The sequence below is a fragment of the Hemicordylus capensis genome, chromosome 4 (genome assembly GCF_027244095.1).
Source record: "Hemicordylus capensis ecotype Gifberg chromosome 4, rHemCap1.1.pri, whole genome shotgun sequence".
Taxonomy (NCBI): Eukaryota; Metazoa; Chordata; class Lepidosauria; order Squamata; family Cordylidae; genus Hemicordylus; species Hemicordylus capensis.
Window position 1 is genome coordinate 103,367,681 of NC_069660.1, and position 20,865 is coordinate 103,388,545.

The 20,865-nt window shown below is 41.4% G+C and overlaps 1 protein-coding gene across 17 annotated transcripts in view; it reads left to right on the forward strand.

Annotated features, from left to right (window-relative positions):
- Nucleotides 1-20,865, forward strand: part of ROR1 (receptor tyrosine kinase like orphan receptor 1) — a 353,019-nt gene that overhangs the window by 308,242 nt on the left and 23,912 nt on the right. For all 17 annotated transcript variants that reach the window (XM_053243344.1, XM_053243345.1, XM_053243346.1 and 14 more), the window contains 2 exons: nucleotides 17,320-17,447; nucleotides 18,970-19,287. In XM_053243344.1, coding sequence (XP_053099319.1) covers nucleotides 17,320-17,447; nucleotides 18,970-19,287 — 446 coding nt within the window. The remainder of the gene's footprint in view (nucleotides 1-17,319; nucleotides 17,448-18,969; nucleotides 19,288-20,865) is intronic.

Below are 20,865 nucleotides of genomic sequence, written 5' to 3' on the forward strand. Positions count from 1 at the left end.
TTTCATTTGTCAGCTTCTTGTCTTTCATATCTTTCAATCTACTAGCATCTGATCTAAACCTGGCGATTTAATTTTCTAATCTAATCTTCCATTTAGGTGATATACTACTTTCTTTTTTTTACAGGTCCACCGATCTTATATCCGAGCTCTTCTGTTGTTATTGTTGCTGTACTGTACATTAGTTGGTTTGTTTCTTGCAAATTCTTGGTTGTTATTTCTGCAAGTGCAGCATTGACATCTTTTAATGCCTGCACAAGTTGTTTTTTGGCAACTGTTTTTAGAGCTGGAAGTCGAACCCTGGTGGTTGTTTGGTTCATGTGCTCAGTTATTTTTTGCTTTAGTTCTTGTTGCTTTTCTGTTAAACGGCATTTGGGTTTTTGAGGTGAAGGCAAAGGGGAGGTTGCCTGGTTTTGATTTTGAAACAATTCAGCAACTGTGGTATCCTCTGTTTCCAACACCCCCTCCACCTGCGCCTGAGCAACTGCTTCAGTTGGTGGTAATTCTTCTTCCATATCCTGAGCCTGTGTTGCTCTTTGCAGTTCTTCCAGCTCAACTTCTGTGAATACTTTATTTCTTATTATGAATCATCTTGGTCAGCTAGCCTTTGTTCTGTTATTTCTGTATCTGGATGCTTCCAGATAATTTGGTACATTCTTTTTAAATAACCTCTTCTAGTTGGACTAGACTTGTAATAGCAGATCATTATTTCCTTGTTGACATTTTTGATATATTTTTTCTGGTTAAGTAACATTTCTTCCAGTAACCCTGCAGTCTCCAGTCCTGGTTGCTCAACTGAAGATCCTGAGTCCTGTTGCCCACTTGCCACCAGATGTCCAGGGACTCCAGCACCTGGCGTGGTCCTTGTTGACCCGGGCGACGACCAATCTGGTTTAGACTTATTAAAGTTACATCTCACCATATTGTTGATGGGAGAGGCACTCTTTGTCTGGCTCCTCTGGTGAGACCTGTCCAGTATGGTTGAACCTCTGGCATCGCTCTCACCTTCCTCAGAGCATGCAAGCCCCACAACCACGCCAAGGTAGTGCCTCACTTTCTGTTCTCCTCATTTGGGCAGGCCTTCCAATTTCAGAAGCAAGTCTTCTTCCCTTTTATGGTTTCCTTGACGTTACCTGTTAGCCATGCAGGCATCCTCTGGGACGTAGTGGTACCTTTCCTCCTTTTGGGTATACAATCTAATTGGGTTTCTAGTATTGTGGTTTTGAGTAAACCTCATGCATTCTGGAGTGAAGTGACTCTCCAGATTTTCCCTTTCAGCTTTCTTTTCACCATACTGCTCATTTTGGAGAGGTTTCCTCTTCTGAAATTAAAAATGTCTGTGTTAGACTTTCTTGGTGATTCTCTCCCCACATGTGTGCTGAATTTAATCTCACTATGGTCACTGTTCCCTAAAGGGTCGATGACACTGACATCACACATCAGGTCCATAAATTCAAGATCTCCTTCTCTCTGTTTGGTTCCAAGACCAACTGTTCTAGGGCACAGTCATTCCATGTATGTAGAAATTTGACCTCTTTGTCATTACCTGACAGTGAATTTCCCCAGTCTATATGTGGGTAATTGAAATCATCCATTTTTACTGCCATGCCTCTCCTTGATACCTCCCTGATTTCCTCCTGCAACTCCCAGTCACTGTCAGCGTTTTGATCCGGAGGGCGATAGCATGTCCCCAGTAGCACATTTCCTTTCAGGCCTTGTATTGTCACCCACAGGATTTCTGTGGAAGACTCCAGTCCACCTAGGTTTTCTAGCTTGTTAGATTCTGTCCCTTCTTTAAATACAGTGCTCCATGCACTGTACAGGCCACCTCCATGGCGCCCTCCCTGTCCTTTCTGTAGATAGAAAGAGTTAAGGAGCCACATGCGTAGAAAAACAGGCAAAGGTTCTGACTTAGCAACTCTTAATTAACAGCACTGGGAGTCAGCCTATTTAAGATGCCTGTAACATAGCTACCCTGCTGATAGCAACATCAATTTCCTGTGAGCTAATCGGCTGTGTTAGTGTATTGCCTTGACTGTTTGGATCCTGGACTGTGTTGACCTTGCCTGTGGATTTCGCTTTGGACTCTGTTGCATTTATTGGAATTGACTCAGACTAGACCTGGTTTGGAGAATTTATTCCTGTTAGACTTTGCTGTTCTGCTACTGCCTCTGTTATGCTTTGTTTGGCTAGCCTGACAGATTTACGACACACTGGTTCTCACTGTTCTATCATGTTTCTGTTATGCCCACTATACCTATTTCTGTGTTAGCAACCAAACACTGCAGCTCACCCATCTTGACTCAGAGGCTTCTGGCATTGGCATATAAGCACCTACATGCTGAATCTCTTCCCTGGTGTATGCTATCTTTCTTTGGACTCTTTGACCAGCTGGCACAGGCTTCTGTCTGCTCTTTACGTGGTTCTGCTCTGTCTCCTGTTTTATCTGAATCCTTTGCACCCTAGCACTTTAAAGGCCGCCATTTGCTGAACCGGATACTGCCGAGCTCCTGTTGGCAGGAAGATCATTATGTTCATGATGTTTTAATGTAATCATCATTAAATAGCTGTCTCCTTAATGGAAGTTTACATTGAAAAGTCTCTAAACAGATTGGATCCAGGCTTCACCCTGGTATCTCAGGTGAAGTCTATGGCCTGCAGAGCTTTCTATCAACTTCGGTTGATTCAACAGCTGTGTGAACAATCTCAAAACAGTGGTGCATCAGCTGGTAACCTGCAGGCTGGACTACTGCAATGCACTCTACGCAGGGTTGCCTTTGTATGTCATTTGGAAACTTCAGTTAGTTCAAAATGTGGCAGCCAGACTGGTCTCTGGGATAACCTGAAGAGACCTTATTATGCCTGTCATAACAGTTGCACTGGCTGACGATATGTTTCTGGGTGAAATACAAAGTGCTGGTTATTACCTTTAAAGCTCTGAACAGCTTGGGTAAGGGGTACCTTAGAGAGCACCTTCTTCGGTATGATCCCCATCGCTTGCTGAGGTCATTGGGAGAGGTACGTCTCCAGTTACCACTGGTACGTCTGGCGGCAACTTGGAACCAGGCCTTTTCTGTAGCTGTTCCTGGCCTATGGAATGCACTCCTGGCAGATATCTGCAGTTTAGGCTCACTGTCAGCCTTTAAGAGTGCCCTAAATACTTATTTGTTTGGCCTGGCCTCCCAAGGTCTTTAAATTGTTTTTAAAGTATTTTAATTAGTTTTAAATGGTTTTGAATTGTTTTTGAATTGTTTTTAGCACTGTGTCTTAAATGTGGTATGTTTTATGTCTTATTAAATTTATTGTACCCCGCCCAAAGCCTTTGGATAGGGCCGATGGATAAATACATAATTACATAAAATCAATCTCTTATTGTGTCAGTGTTAATTTTTGTACAAGCTGCCATTTTGCAACTGGTTCTGTCTTCTGAAGCCATCATTTTGTGACTGGTCCTAGCTTCCCAGTCTGCTATTTAGTAGTGGTAGGTCCCAAGGCTCTAGAAAAACAAAGTAGTAGCTCCTGGAAGCCTTAGGTCTGCCCACCCATGCTCTATTCAGTGGGAAAGGGCATACACCAGCATTGCATTTTCTGGTACCAGGGGCGTAGCAAGGTTAGAGTGGGCCCAGAGACAAGATTTTAAAATGCCCCCCCCCTCACTGAAGCTCAGCTCATGAAGATAGATAGATAGACAGATAGATAGATATCCTATGTGCCACAATAGAACATCATACTAAATTATTTTTTAAAGGTTTTGTGAATTGTGGACGATGTAAGTCATTTAATGGTACTAGAGAAAGACATGCTGTTCTGGTAGCTCCAGGTCTTAACACTCACATCAATTTTGGAGGATGAATACAACTGAAGGAAGCCTGGGCTGGTGTGTGGCTAGGGGAGTCAGTCATGTGACTTGGCTCTGGGGGCCCCCCAAGGCAGTGGGCCCCCAGACAACTATCTCCCCTTGCCCTATTATAGTTACGCCCCTGTCTGGTACCCTACAGCCACATACAAACCAGCAATCAGAGCATGAACATGCTTGAGCTCTCTCTTTATATTTCTTCTCTGTGAGCTCTAAGAATATTTTTTCAGTGGACTTCAATAAGAGTTGTTAGTATAATTTTCATTTTGCAGTAATTGTTACTAATGGTAATTAGTAATATGTGCCAAATTAAGACTAAGCTGACATAAGCATTCTCTTTAATTTAAGTTCAATGTATTTCACTCTTCATCCATGACTTGGGCATTCATGACTTGGGCAGTATGTTTTTCATCATACTTAAATTCATAACATTGGCTCACCCACAGCAATATCTGTTTGAATGCATAGCCATAATATAGCATGGGAGAAGTGATGGTGATTCTGACAAGAATGTGAGATAGGTTTTTGAGAGTGAAATCTTTTATTTTTATTCCATTTTCTACTAATCACATCAGAAAATTCCCTCCCGGGGAGGCAGGGGCAGGAACGGAACAAAAACTAAGAACAAAAGGCTACATTTACATTTAGAGATTGGTTTCCATGGATAACCAGCCATTGTTTATAAAACAGAGAGTTATTTGGCCTTTCTTCATTGAAAAAATAATAATTGGGGACACCACTAAAATAGCACATGCTGTCACATTATTGAAACATAAGTGAAAACAAGTATGTTTTAAGTTTCACTTTTAACAAATGAGGAACAAAAGCCTGGACTCAAAATACCTTTCTCTACTTGGAGGCTTCACATTTCCAGACAAGGTACCCAGAGTCACAGCCAGCTCAGCCATGGGGGTGAACTAGGCAACTACCTGGAGTGCCCAAATTCCAGGGATACTACCCTTGCCTCAGCAATTTCAGATTTCTTGTGGGGAGAGAGCAACTGCCTGGACTTTTCAGGAGAATCACAAATGCAGTTTAGCAGCTCATTGGCTGGAGGATATCGCCTGTATTCAGGTTACCTCTGCATCTTCCCATTTCTCTCTATATGAATAAAAAAGTCAGGCTGCCTGTTTTCATTGTGGTGCTCAAGAGAAGCAGATTGCTTAGTGAATAGTTTTTGTGTTTGTTTTTTTAAAGATGGTGGCAATGGATGTATCCACTTTTTCAGTGATGGTTTGCTAGTAAATATGGGGATTCCCATTTAAAATAGTGATGGTGCCAATGAATCTGGGGGTAAGATTTACTCCAAATCAACAATATACAGCACACTATTGTGATAGCTGAAAGAAAAGATAGGAAAAGTTGAAGGAAAGAGAAGAGTACAACCAGCAGCAAGGTGGATGGACTCAATTACGACAGCAATGAATGTACCACTGAGAGACCTTAAAGGCCAAGTTGAAGACAGCTTGTCCTGGAGAGAATCTATCTATATGGTCGCTAAGAGTTGACATCGAGTTGATGGCACTTAATCAATCAATCAATGTGATAGCTAAATTACTGAAGTTAAACAGGAAATATCAGCTCATGATTAAAAAGGAAATATCAACTCTTGATAATGTAAACTGCTACTGTTAAGCTTTTCAGCATACATTAAAAATGAGTTGGGGGGTGGGTGAGATTTTAATATGCCCACAGGCTAGACCAGCATTCTTTTAGTGGAATAAAAAAATGAGCCTTTCACTTACTCAGCATTTGATGGTGTCAAAAAGTAGAGATACCATACATGAGAGAAGGGGGAAGAACACCACATCATTTCCTGGTGAGCACAAAGGGGGAAGCATCTGTGAGAATCCTCTTCTCTGGGCCCACAAGGCAGTGGCAACAAGAAGGAATTGGAAGGAAGAGGGCTACTGATCGTTGCTGCCACCACCAGTGGAGGAAAGGAATGAGTTTGCATACATATGCACTTGTTACCCAAATGGGTTAATGACCTGACCATGGTATTGCCATTTAAAGACCTATCCTGCAGCTCTACAGGACAGTTCCGGCCTTTTGCCTCTGTTCTTTTGCCAGCAGGGACAACAGGCAGAACAATACACTTCAGGACTCTTGCAGACACCTGGAGACAGCCATGCAGTTAGTGCTCTTTGCTGCTTCCCCATATCATTTATGTTGGGGGTGGGGTTCAAAACAGACATGATGCTAACTATAGCATAGCATCTTGGGAGCAGGGGCAATCAGGCTCATGACATAGAGGGAAGGGGCCTTTCCACTTATTGGTCCCAACAATAATGCCCCTTCAAGCTGCTATAAATCCCAAGAGAGAAGTGTCCAATGGCTCATAGCAACTTTAGTGGGGAGTTGTTCCTGTTAGGATCATAGTGTGAGGGGTAAAAGTTAAATGCCTCTTCTCTGCACACCCAATCCTGCCCCCTGGCTTATTTAAGTTACAAAAACAAGACAAAACCACAGAATCAGACATTATGATTGACCTGTTCAGGCGTTTTGAAAACTGGAAGAATGCACTTGTAAGCCTTGCCCACACAATGATGCACGTGACAATCACTACTCCTGTTCTCCATGCTTGAAGCATTTATCTTCAGACCAGTGCTATACTTGGAGAGATCTGTCTACCTACAAACCCACCTCTCCCAACCAGTTACATCCTGTCCAGTTAGATCATCTCAGATGGCCCTTTTGTCAGTCCCTGATTTCCGAGAGGTTCAGGGCTCTAAGACCCGTGAAAGGGCTTTTTTGGTTGCTGCCCCCTAATTTTGGTCTATGACCGTAAATAAACATGACTGACTGACTGGTTGCTGCCCCACTTCTTTGGAACTCTCTTCCTGTTCAGATTCATCTAGCCCTTCCTTACTGATCTTCAAATCTCTATTGAAGACTTTTCTTTTTCGCCAGGCTTTTGCCCTGTAGTTTACTTTTTTTGTTTTTTGTTAGTTACTTTAGTTTTTAATTCAGTATGTAATTTTTAATGTTGCCTTGTTTGCATGTTTTTGTGCACCACCCGGAGTCTTCAGAGTGGGCAGTATATTAAATGTTTTTAATAAATAAATAAATAAATAAATAAATAAATCCTACCCATGATGTGGAATTCCCCAAAGTTCTGATCACAGAAAAAAAAAATCTACTAGTACAAAGTTTATCTCTGCAGACAAACGTATTTGTGGAGAACAGAGGTGGGGTTCATGTGTGTTACACTTTCAAGTGCTTTTACAGGAGTGTTGTATGTGAGTACAGTGCCTTCAATTTGCATAATGTCCGATCAAGGAATGGAAAGCATCATATACTGTATGTTTTGACTCTGGAAAACAGCATCTGGTAGGAAATAGAAAGAAGGTCTCTAAACCATCAAATTATTGCCAGGTTAGTGCAGGATCAGAGACCTGTGAATTTACTTACTTGCTTACTTCCATGGCATGACAAAGGCACTAGCATGCTAAAAATGCTATACTGTATAGTCAAGAGGTTGTAGAACTTTATCAGCTTATGCAGTCTGTGTAAAGTGGATGAAGGATCTGAACACCTGTATTATAATCTAGTTTATAATTAGCAATGGAGAGTCAACATCCCGGTGCTCATCCCACAAACCATCCAAATTTCTCAAGAATTCCTTGAGGGGTTTTGTGAGTACTTGCAAATAATGCTTACAAAAGCCAGATAGGTATTTAGACTATTCTATCCCCAACCCAGGCAGTTTGTGAGCAAATTTTGCAAGCCAAAAAAACCCCTTTCCATTGTGATGTGGGGGACTGCTGATCAATAACAGGAAGGAGACCAGTTCACCCCAGTGTAGGCAGTCCAACCACCCATACTGCCTGCCTGATTCCATACCTTGACATGGTGCTTTTCTGCTTGGAAGCATAATGTCAGGTTCTGGAGTTGGTTGGCAGATGGCCTGTCTGCCACCTCCTGCTGCTGGTTTCCTTTTTGCATCAGGAAAGGTCTGCCTTGGTGTGGATTTTTGTTTGTGAAGGGCAAGGAAGAATGGTGGAGGGCTAGTGAATGGGGCAGAAAGCAAGCACCATTCTGAGGCTTACTCAGCCTAATGGGCCTTGGCCCTAGACCAACCTAAAATTGGTTACAACTTTTTGAGCAGGAAGAAGGGGTGCCTTTCAGCTTCCCCTTGAATACTTGCCCCATTCCTACCTATAATGGATATATATTGCCTCAGAGCTCTGTAAGGAAAAAACTGTTACAGAGACATGGGACCATTTAAAAAATACAACATGGGTTTGTTGCTGTGTCAGTTGCTGATCACCTGGTTTGCCTATGAATAGAGAGGCTGTTCATATATGCCAAGTTTGCCTAGTTAATGTCGTCATTACCTGGAATATTTAAAGCTATAATATTACACAAATGGAACTAGAGGAACAGGATAGTAGGCCAAATCTTGTGCATAAAGGACTTCTTTTTGAGTAAGGATTGTATAGAATCTAAGTAGGCACTTTGGGATTTGACACAATGTTTATGGTGATGTATATCATTTTTATTCCAAGGGAAATTCTAAGAACGAAAAGATAACTTGTTCTCTACCTTATGAGCTAAAAAACATTCAAGAAACATACTGTGTTAAAGTGTGCACATAATAATTCCTATTTAGAGCAAAGAGTCTACATGTGTGACATTCCTCTAGAGAATATTGGTTTCCGGGCCCAATGTGTCAGATAAATAGATGTATGTGTGAAAATAGTGAAATGTTTTACTAAGGAGGACTTCAGGTACATTTGGACCTACATCATTTATGCTAAGAAAGTTACAACAAAGCCATGAAAGAGAGGCCATCTGGGTGGCCAACAAAGACACAACTGCTTGACTGTGAAGTTGTTGCACTTCATCACTGTTCATAAAGCTCATGTTAAAAAGGTATCATATGTCGGCTAAAAAGGAATTTGGTAGAAGAAAGTTTTTAAAATAACCTAAGGGCTAAAACTGAACTTAGCTGCTTCCTCAAGGGAAGTTCTTTTCTCTCATGTTTCAATTTAATTGTGATTTAAGTTAGACTTCCTGGGTTGACAATTGTGTGGGAGTGTGCAGTACTATCTGATAAGTAACACCAATTCCAGCTGTATTTTAAGTATCTACTACACAATATGCTGTAAAATCAATGAACTCTGAATGTAGGACTGTAGCATTTTTTTTATTGCTATCAGCAGATCAATGATGAGAGTTTCATAATCACTATATATCAAGAGGTCTATGCCCAGCCTTGATGGAAATATTGTATAGAAATTTGCAGGAGAAGAATAAAACACTAGCTTGTAGAATAGTAATATAGTTTTGCTATCTGCTTAAAAACATAAATCCATATACTGTGGCAAGGTAACCTAAATGCTGCACTTGGAATAAAGTAGACAGACAAAACAAATGTTTGCTTGTTTGCTTGCTTTGCATAATTGTAATTTTCTCATCCAATTAACTCTAAAGAGCACTAAGGTTCTATCCTATGACCACCAGAAATTCTACTCAGATTTCTCTCTTGGGTTTCTCAGATTTCACCAGGTACTGCCAGCATGTTGTCAGGCTTATCTGGGCCATCAGACACTTTCAGGTTTTGTTTCTAGTTCTGATGGTGGTTTTGGCTTTCTTGGTTGGTTTTTTGATTTGTTTGTTTGTTTGTTTGTTTGTTTTAAAATGAAAGCTGAGATTTTCAGAATACCAATTTCTGTGCCAGATGCCAAATTCCATGTTCACATGGTGCTGCCACAAAAACATGGAAAATAGAGCTTTTAAAATAGAGGCCCACCAAAGTAGGTACTGCTCAGCACTTGATGCATCCTGTTTGACATATCCTCATGATGGTTTGGCTAGCCTTCCAAAGTTTGGAAGGCTAGCCTTCCATCGTTTGGAAGGCTAGCCACCCTCCAAAATAGCTCCATGAAGCAAAATGCAAATGCTAGAAGTTTCATGCCATTTTCATAACTGTGAGCATATGAGTTGTAGGGCAGCTGCCAGGAAAGATCCATGGAGTATTAACTAGTGCTGTTTCATAACCAGTAACAGCTGCTGTTGCTCTGACGAAGAGTACAAGCAGCTACCATTGTTTTTTAACTTTACTGTGTGCAGAGCTGAGAGTTTCTAGAAAGGAAGTAATTATTGCAAACCATTTATGAAGGTCTGAGATTCCAGATCAACAAATGTAATTCAAATCTGTAATTACAGAGGTCATTTTCAGAGGGCTACATTTAGCCCACATTCATCTCCGGCACTGGGTATATTTTCTAAACTTGTTGGCAGCATGATAGCTGGTTGGTAGGCAGCTGTTGGTGTTCACTCAACAAAAATCTAGATCACAGATATATTACACACACAACAAAAAATCTAGATCACAGATATATTACACACACAACACACAACAACACCACCATCTTGCTCTGTGGCTATGAACTGGCTTGTAGCAGTTATACTAGGCCAGTTTTAGTTCTTTGGGAAGAACTAACATACTGTGGTCCTTTCATCCAGAATTGTAGTTTCCTATGCTATCTTTTAGTTTTATGATATGAATTATATATGTCTAAGGACATAACTTGCTAATGATGACAAGATAAAAGAACCAGTAAATGCTACAGTGTGTTTCTGCCAGGAGATTAGTGGCAAAATTGATGCATTTTTATTTAGCATACCAAACTCTCTATTCCACTGTTCTACCCAGTTCTCACCAGTAGTGGTTGTCTTTGCACAAACCCTGCCCTCCTTTTACAGAAAAGTGCTCTTTCTGCAAAACATATGGTCAGTGTTCTGGATTCTGGATGTTTCTAAGGTGTGTGCAATGCTGTCTCCTTTTGCTGCTAGAAAATGTGTTGAATCGAAGGGTTCCCTACCTCTGACAAAAGGAGTCCTTCCATTGGAAGAAGGGAGCCTTTGGGTCCAGTGCATTATTATCATAATTAGGCTGCAGTCCTCAGATTGTTGTTTTGAAATAGTCCCATGAGAAACAATAGAATTCTGCTGAAGTAAAGTTTTTGAAGACTGCAGCTTTAGGCTACAGTCCTCAAATTATGTTCTTCTAAGTAGTTATGTTGGCTAAGTAAGTTTACTCTGTCTAGACTATGTGTGAAATTCACTGAAGAGATTGGAATTTTCATTAGCTATTATGTTATCATAAGATCATGTCAGCATCACATCTTTATAGTTCTTTTTATTATTCTCCTTTGCTGTTTGTTTCAGATCAATCTGAATTGCTTATAGCTAACATAGAAAATTAGGAGTAGAGGAGAACATAGATGGACTTCTTATATCACTAACAGTGTGGAATTCTGACAGTCCTCAGTTCTCGCACAGTAGAGTTAATAGCAACCACACATTCAGGAAGCTATATTTGTGTAGCTTGCCAAACGTGTGGATGACTTCAGAATCCACCCAGCATTGTACCATCCAGATGACATACAATTTCAGGCAGATCACAAAAATTTCTCCTTGAAGCATTTACACAACTCATAATCAGAACTTCTCCTTGTAGATATATGTGTCCTTTCAACTATCTAAAATTGTCTCTGAGATCATTCTTTCCCTCCCTCCCTCCCTAAAATGAAATATAAACTCTGAATTTCTAAATTTTTGTCACAAAACAGAGCAAACCCATATCCAATTTTAAGTTGGACAAAAGTAACTATTTTTGTACTCCTCTGGAAAGTATGACAGAACATTATTATCCATTTGCATTAATGTTTTCTTGCCAAGCAAAAGCTTTTATATTTTACTTCACATAGAGTTGGAACAACATTACAGAGTATGAGAGAGAGTTTGTTAAGAATATGAAAATAAATCATACAGTACTAACGTGAATGTGTTAGTATGCTCAGCTCTATATAGTAATAAAATGACCTTGATGCACATGAAATAAGTTATCCTGTTAAGCAAAGAGGATTGCTCTTTTCCACTCTGTCATCTCCAACCATTTGTGTTGAATCAAATGGAACTTATTTCTATTACTGGTATAGGTGCCAATATAATTGACAGATCTTAACTCTAGGGCCTGTTCACGTGTATGTATTTGGCAGGTTTTACCCATTTTTTCATAGACAAACTCCTCCTCCTAGCTTACTAATTCCAAGAGAGAAAGGCGATTGTTTATAAGAAGCACAGTAAAATCAAACCTTCAAAGTCCTGGGCACAAACCTTAACATTTGATGGGTTTCAGTACCATTGAAATCAATAGGACTTCAGTGCAAAAAACGTTTTCTACCCTGGGGCTGATGTCATCAGTATAGTAATCGATCCCATGTGGTGAAAATGTGACAAGTTACAAATACGTAAAAATACTGAACAGCAAATCAATTTTCATTGGGTTGTACTAAACAACCCAATAGAAGTTGAGTATGTCTGCTTCTTAATGTTTGACCTTGTAAAAGGAAGACAAGTTATTGAGCCAGGTCTCACAATCCGTGAGACCTGGTTTTGTCAAAACTGCGGGGAGAGCGGGCTAAGCCCGCTCTCCCCGCAGACGAGTGCGCAGGGAGCCCTGGGCAGCCGGATTGGCCACCCACACGATGGCCGGCCCCGAGACGGAGGCAGCGGGGGGTGGGGGGAGCGGGGGACACGCGGCCCCCAGAAGCCCCAGTATGCCCTGCACGAGCGTGCAGGGCATACTGGGGAGACCCCCAAGCCGGGAGGCTGCTTTTAAGCCTCCCGGCCGGGGTCTACTCACAAGTAGCCACGCCACAGAGCCGCACCACGGCTACTCACAAGCAGTTAGCCTGGGTTTGCGGAGCGCTCACTCTGCAATCCCGGGCTAAGGGGTGGGCTACAGGAGTGGGTTAGCCACTTCGGAACCACCGGGCTCGGCTGCAAGCCTGGTGGTTCTAACGATCACAAAAATCGGGCTAGGATTTTCCTAGCCTGATTTTTGTGATCGTAAGAATAGCCCCATTGTTTTACTAAAGGTAAAGTTGTGTCATTGAGTCAGTGTTGACTCCTGGCGACCAGAGAGTCATGTGTGGTTTTCTTTGGTAGAATACAGGAGGGGTTTACCATTGCCATCTCCCGCGCAGTACGAGATGATACCTTTCAGCATCTTCCTATATCACTGCTGCCTGATATAAGTGTTTCCCATAGTCTGGGAAACATACCAGCAGGGACTTCTTATTCAGCACTTAACGCTAACTTAAACCTTTCCTCACCACTTTGGGGAGGATAGGAAATAGCTGAATTGTTCAATTTAATCCAGTCTTAAAAAGATAAAAGGACAAGAATGAAATCACAGTACAAATGGGAGAAGGAAATATCAGTAGAAGAGCTGATAAAAAGATATGGCTATCTTTAATGATTTCAAAGATGTTTATGCCCATAGCAAAAAGATTCTTTCGGCCACACCCCAACATCAACCATTTTGGCTGTGCTGTGACATCATATGTGCTTTCCCTTTGGCGCGGCCTGTCATACTGAGTATGAAGAGTGAGGTTTCCTATAATAATCCAATAAAAAACAAACCAATGTTTTGAAAAACTACCATTATTTTGAAACATCTACAAGGTACATGTGGTGTATAATACCACTGTTCAAAAGCACAACAAAAAGCACACTGGGGAAAAATATTTGTGCATGTTCCTACAGAAAAGAGAAAAGTTGTTCAGTGAGAAATCCCTGTGGTTTGTGTGTCAGGGCCATTTCAGTGTTAGTACAAATAAGTTATAAAATGTTTATTATCCTCCAATATGGTATCTTTATGCATTTTTTTTTAAAAAAATCTATCCCTTTTTAAACAAAGGGAGCAACTGTGTGGAGGGGGGTGCGGGGTTTCAGAGGAATGGAGATGAGGAGCATGAAGCCCACAAGTTTATTATTAGAGCCAACTTTATAACTCAAAAAATCTCCCCTCCCCAATCATCCCTTTGTATGCCATACTAGTGTAAGGGGGACTTATTTTTATTTGATTTTTCTCTGCTTTTAAAAAAGGAGTAGAGCAACTGTGTCGAGAAGTGGCGGTGAACGGAGCCTGTTTCTTGGTCTTTTGGCCTTTTGCCTTAGTCATACCTGAGAATAATTTCTGTCAGGGCTGGTGAAATCTGTCTCTGCCTCAGGGAAAGAGACATATTTTGAAAATAAATGGCAAATTTTGTTATATTTGAATGGTTTAACACAGATCTCTGAGGTAGATTGGATCTGTTCTATCACATAGGCCTCAATATATAAAGTTTAACCTGTTGAATGTCTGCCTGTCATGCCTTAAAAGTTTTGGGCCCTTTGGCCCTTACAAGGAACTTAGCTGCCCCTTCTGCTTATGCGGTACAAGGTTAGAGGGTTGTAAAAACCAAATAGGAGCATGAGACCTAGCAGTTCTGAGGTAAAATGAAGGCCATTGTCATTATTAATACTAATATTATAATGCCCTTATACAAAAATATGGTGCGGCCACACTTGGAGTACTGCATACAATCCTGGTCACCACATCTAAAGAAGGACATTGTAGAACCGGAAAAGGTGCAGAAGAGGGCAACCAAGATGATCAGGAGCCTAGAGCACATTTCTTATGAGGCAAGGCTACAACACCTGGGGCTTTTTAGTTTAGAAAAAAGATGACTGTTGGGAGACTTGATGGAGGTCTATACAATCATGCATGGTGTGGAGAAAGTGGAGAGAGAGAGAAATTTCTCACTCTCGCATAACACTAGAACCAGGAGTCATCTCATGAAACTGATTTCCAGGAAATTTAGAACCAACGAACGGAAGTACTTTTTCACATAATGCATAGTCAACTTGTGGAATTCCCTGACACAAGATATGGTGACAGCCAACAGCCTGGATGGCTTTAAGAAGGGCTTGGATAACTTCATGCAGGAGAGGTCTATCACTGGCTACTAGTTGGAGGGCTATGGGCCACCTCTAGCCTCGGAGGAGGGATGCTTCTGAATGCCGGTTGCAGGGGAGTAACAGCAGGAGAGAGGGCCTCAACTCCTGCCTGTGGGCTCCCCAGAGGCATCTGGTGGGCCACTGTGTGAAACAGGATGCTGGACTAGATGGGCCATGGGCCTGATCCAGCAGGGCTGTTCTTATATCAGATAGAAGCACGAACACTGCCACTGATAAAGCCACCTAATGGCGCAGCAGGGAAGTAACTTGCCTAGGGAGCAAGAGATTGCTGGTTCAAATCCCTGCTGGTATGTTTCCCAGACGATGGGAAACACCTGTATCAGGCAGCAGCGATATAGGAAGGTGCTGAAAAGCATTGTCTCTTACTGCACGGAAGATGGCAGTGGTAAAACCCCTCCTGTATTCTACCAAAGAAAACCACATGGCTCTGTAGTCGCCAGGAGTTGACACCAGCACAACTTTACCTTTTTACCACTGATAAGCAGCTGAAGCCTACCATGATACAGGATAACACTCCCAATCTACCTTAGAGGCATGAATTAACTCATGCAAGTGTAATAATGATTGCCCTTTATTTTCAAGAGATTTCTCATTCCCTGAGGGACAGGGGGAGATTTCACCAGCCCTGACCAAAATTATTTACAGCTGTTACTAGGGTGAAAGACAAAAAAAGAAAGAAACGGACAATGTTCAACCTCCCTCCCCATTCCTGCTCCCTTTTTTTATTTTAAGGGGAAGAAAAATATATTTTTTAATTCCTCTATATTGAAATGCCCTGTAAAATGACAATTTTTGGGGGAGGGGAGTTTATATGAGTTATGGAACCAGCTCTAATACTAATCTTGTGGTCTTCACTCTCCTCATTTCTACTCCATTGTGATCTTCATTGACAGCAAAGTAAGTTGCAATCATTCAGGATCTCTATGAATGGCAGATTCATCAATTTGAATCTATGAATAAATTCATAGATTTATTTCCTTTTATAAATCCTTTTTCAGTCATTTTCAGGAATCAGCACATATCTGAAGGCTGAAAAAAGGTGGAGCAGTGCTTATGCCATAATCAGCTCAAGCAATAGGAGAGTGTTTTTGCTCTGCCAGGGAAATGTGAATCTTTAAACAGTTTTTTAAAACAAACCACTTTATGCTGATGATGCGGTCATTCTATCGAGAACTCAAGTGGGTTTAAGGAGAGCTATGCATGCTCTTGATTATTATTGTAAGTTGAATTTGTTGGAAGTTAATTGTTGCAAAACCAAAATTGTGGTATTTGCGAGGCGCCCTAGTTTACATCGCTGGTTCCTTAATGGAGTCCAACTGGAACAAGCGAAACAATTCAAATATCTCAGGATTGTTTTTTCTGCTACTGGATCATGACTATTGCACAGAGATTATGTTATCCAGAGTGGAAGAAGAAGTGCTAATTTAATCCAGTCCTTCTTCCACTCTAGAGGTGCTCAGTATATTCCAGCAGCTATCAAACTATTTGATGCAAAGGTAAGGGCTCAGCTACTGTATGGTGTTCAATTGGGACTATACTCTAATTTTGAGAAAGTTGAGGCAATACAATCGACCTTTCTGAAAAACATCTTCCAAGTACCTGGTTGTGTGCCCAGAGTAGTGCTGCGCCTTGAGGCAGGATTGATTAAGGTTGAAGCTTGGGCATGGTTTTTCATTTTGAGTTATTGGCTCAAATTGATGTTTAGGCCTATTGGTATTGTCTCATTGATTTTTCAAGATACTTATCGTTCAGCGTGGTTGGAAGCTATTGAAGAGAGATTGCAGTGTTACGGATTTTCGCCTGCAGCCATTCTTAGTTTGCCTTAAGAGGAGGCTAGGGGCAGACTTAAGGAAAGGATTCTGGATGTGGAATCTGAGATTGACAGGAGTCGAATTCCTAGAGGTGTTTTCCTGAACGTTGAAACTGTAAGCTATTCTTCAGCTAGATATTTATCTCTTCTTACAGTACCTAAATTTCCTAGGGCTTTAACTTTGGCCCGTTGTGATGCCATGAATACAGCTGTGCTGCAGGAGAGATTCCAAAATACTCCTTATCATTGTCGTGTTTGTCCATGTGGATCGGGAGAAGTTGAGACGACGGCTCGTGTCCTTTTGTATTGCCAATTTTACAGTGACATTAGGAAGAAATATATTTCACCTCAACTTATCCTGTTTCCAGGATTAACTGAAATGGACTATTTAAATTTAATTTTAAAGGATTGTAAAGAGGAGAATTTACTCAATGTTGCTAAATTCTGTTATATTTGTGGTGTTATTCAGAATGAAGTTGTTAATTCTAAATGATTTTATTTTTGTAATTCTGGCCATTGGCTGTACTAATAAAGACTGAGACTTCACATAGAATGGGGGGGGGGGAAGCAACACTAACTAATGGTGAGCTGCTCAATGGATTAACACTACTAAACATGCTATATGAGACATCCCCATTAACATGTGTTATCTTATGTATAAAAATATATTAGTCTGTTACAAGAGGTCTCATACTTGGATCCCCAGATGTTGGGCTCCCATCATCCCCTTTTGGCCATTGTGGCTAGGGATGTTGGGAAGTCTAGTCCAACAATATCACCCAAGGTCAGGAGCCCCTGTTCAATTACATTATATATTATGCATATTTGATTTTAGTGATGAATATGAAGAGGATGGATTTTGCCAGCCATACAGAGGAATTGCATGTGCAAGGTTTATTGGCAACCGAACCATTTACATGGAGTCGCTCCATATGCAAGGTGAAATAGAAAATCAAATTACTGGTAAGTAAACCTTTCGGTTCCTTGTATTCTCAGCCAAATTGCTGCTGTTTGTGACCTTGTCACAAACTACCACAGAGGTTCTTGCATGTCTAATAGAACCTATATTTAGCCAGGCTCACCCTAAGCCTCCTGGCACCTGAGGTGGCGCAGCGAGGTTCCATTCCACCCCTTGCACTGTACCTTGCTCTGTTAACCTGTAGCACAAGTTCCTTTCTTTCTTTTACCCTGGAGCATGCTAGAGCCAGCATTGCTGCTGTTTTCCCTTATCCTCCTTTCTGGATTTTGAAAAAGAAGAGAGAAACAAAGTGAAAGAGGATGTGTAGGGGAAAGTTGAAGCTTGAGCTAGAACACACTTCCTCCTTTGCTGCTGCTGCTGCAGCATACAAGAAGAGAAGAAGGAGCTGTGGCTAGCATGCCACTGACATGCTGCTGGATAACACTGAGAGGGCTGGATGGGTGTAGGTTGGGCTGAGGTAGCTGGAAGGCATGGGACACCCTGTCTGTACGCCGCCTGAAATACATGCCTCAGTCAGCCTGGTGGATAGGCTGTCCTGCAGTTAGTGGTGCAGTAAATACATTCAGAAGTAAAATACCCGAGATAACTTTCCAGAATTATGAAAAGCTACCCGCAACAATGGAATTACTGTTTTAAACAAAATATTTTGCATATTATTTATCTTTTCTACTGTGTATGTCTATATGTACCTTTAAAACTATATATTGAATATAGTAGCTCCGATCCAGAGAAATCAGTGGTTTTTTAAGTTTCATTCAAATCAGTGTAAAGGATTTGACCATTAATGGGCCCTTAAGTGCAGCTAGCTAACTTTGAGTAGGGTCAAAGTTTCAAAAAATGTCTACTTTATAGGCCAATGTTCTCTGAAGCAGGCCTGACTTCTCACCTCCCAAGCTAGCTGGTTCTTGACTTTGGCCTATAAGCCATATATTCTGACTTGCTAGGTGCTTGATAACTCTCATGTTGCTGCAGTCCCAGGCAGGCAGCAAAAATAGAAGAGAGTCTTTGATAGGCTACATTCAAGTTTATAGGCTTGTTAATGTTAGACTTGAAAAATGTTGACAAGTAGTGGAATGTGAAGCTGCCATATATCTAGTCAGACCATTGGTCTCTATAGCTCAGTATTATCTATAATGAATGGCAGTGACTCTCAGGAGTTTTCAGCTGTGTGTGTGTGTGTGGGGGGGGTCTTTTCCAGCTCTTCCTGCAGATGCCGGGGATTTAAGCTGAAATATTTCTGTACAAGCAGGTACTCTACCACTGAGCTATGGTCACACCCTTATAATGGTATAATAATTGTTTATTAAGATACATTTATTTATTTATTTATTTATTCAATTTTTATACCGCCCTTCCAAAATGGCTCAGGGCGGTTTACAATTAAAAACAGAAATCATTAAAAACAATTAAAACAGAAATTACAATTAAAACATGCACATATTGTGATATTAAATCTACAACACTGTACCATATTGCCTAAACTCCTTTGCTGTGTGTGTATTACAGCTGCCTTCACAATGATTGGGACCTCCAGTCATTTATCTGATAAATGTTCCCAGTTTGCGATTCCTTCACTGTGCCATTATGCTTTCCCATACTGTGATGAGACTTCTTCCGTTGCAAAACCACGAGATCTGTGCCGTGATGAGTGTGAAATTCTGGAAAATGTCCTTTGCCAAACTGAATACATCTTTGCAAGATCTAACCCTATGATTTTGATGCGCTTAAAGCTCCCTAATTGTGAAGATCTTCCACAACCTGATAGCCCTGAAGCTATAAACTGTATCCGTATTGGCATCCCTATGGCAGATCCAATCAACAAGAGTAAGTGATAGTTGTAGACTTGATATATTGCATATGCAACATCCAATCCATCTTTAAACCTCAAAAAGAAGCATTGGAATTTGCTTTGTAAACTCAAAAGTTCATATTTTCAGATTACTGACCTGATGAAAAGCACAGCTATTCATATTCACAATTCATATTTCAGTATGTTATTCCATTATTTGCAAAAAGGCCATCTAAAAGTTTAAATTAACTATTGCTTATACTATTCCTAAATCAATTAATCTTTGGTGCTACAACCCTTGCTCATTAAAGCACTCATTAGCCATTCCATAAAATTAAATGGTACTAATGGTAAGTAAAGACTTCTTAAAAGGGCCAAAGGTTGCTGGGTAGAGTTTGTATGCTACATTAGAAGGCCTAACTCCAGACACAGAGCAGAGTTCATGTTAGATCATAGACTGATTAGAGTGAACATAACATCAAATGGATCTGGATAGTGATCCGTTGCATTAATAAAGAATGGGTTCTGCGCCTACGCAGGGACCTCGCGGACCGATTGACTAGCTCCTCGTGCCGCCTCCAACTGCCCTGCACATGATCATGCTCCCGTTAAATAAGACAGTTGGGGCGTGTCTTCCTCAGTTTCTTTTAGACCGCCATTGCGTCTAAACCTCGGATCAGATTGCTCCTCGGAAGTTGTTCTTGATACTACAGGAAATGACTTGGAATGGATTCGGAACAATGTTTTGGTGCTCGACATTGGACTGTTTAAAAGGACTTGTGTTTTGGTTTTCCCTAAAGGAAAAAAGAATAGAAAAGATAAAGCTTTCGGGTTTAGAATTAGCCGTGAGGCGGATTGAACTATGGCGTCAAACCCGGCGGTTAAAATTACGTTTAAAAGATGTTCTAACTGCCGAGCGAAATTACCTACTACAGATACCCATGACACTTGTCTGCTATGTCTGGGAGAGCAACATAACCCAGCAAACTGCAAGATCTGCTGCTCTTTCTCTAAACAAACTCTGAAAAATCAGGCACTGAGATTGAGGGCGGTGCTTTATGAAGACGCGCTCCGACCCCGACACTGAAACCTTCGGTATCGGGACCCTCGACGTCGAGGTCGGTGTCAAGTGAGACAGTGTCTTCGGTATCGGTGACTCTCTTAGTGGACTCTGCAACCGCGCAGTCTAAAGCCACTACAGAGCAGGAATTTAAGCAACCTGGAACCTTTAGGAGGAGGAGGCATAAACACAAGAAGGCTCGTTACTCCTCCACAGATGAGGAGGGCAATTCCTCACCACCTAGGAAGAAGACCAAAAAGACTCATATTCACAGTGGAACTCCTTCGCCTACAGATTTGCAAACTGAGGCTGAGGATTGGGACACTACTCTAAAGATAGCACCGTCACCTTGGGTGCTGCAGAGCTCGCCATCGTCAGATGGTTTGCCCTCTGCATCGAGATCGGCGGTGGCATTGGCATCGACAGTGGCGCCGAAGTCGACATCGATGCTGGGATCGGTATCGATGGATCCAGCATTATTGACATCGACAGCACTGGGATTGGTATCGATGGAGCAAGTATTATCGACACCAACAGCGCAATTGGCAATCGA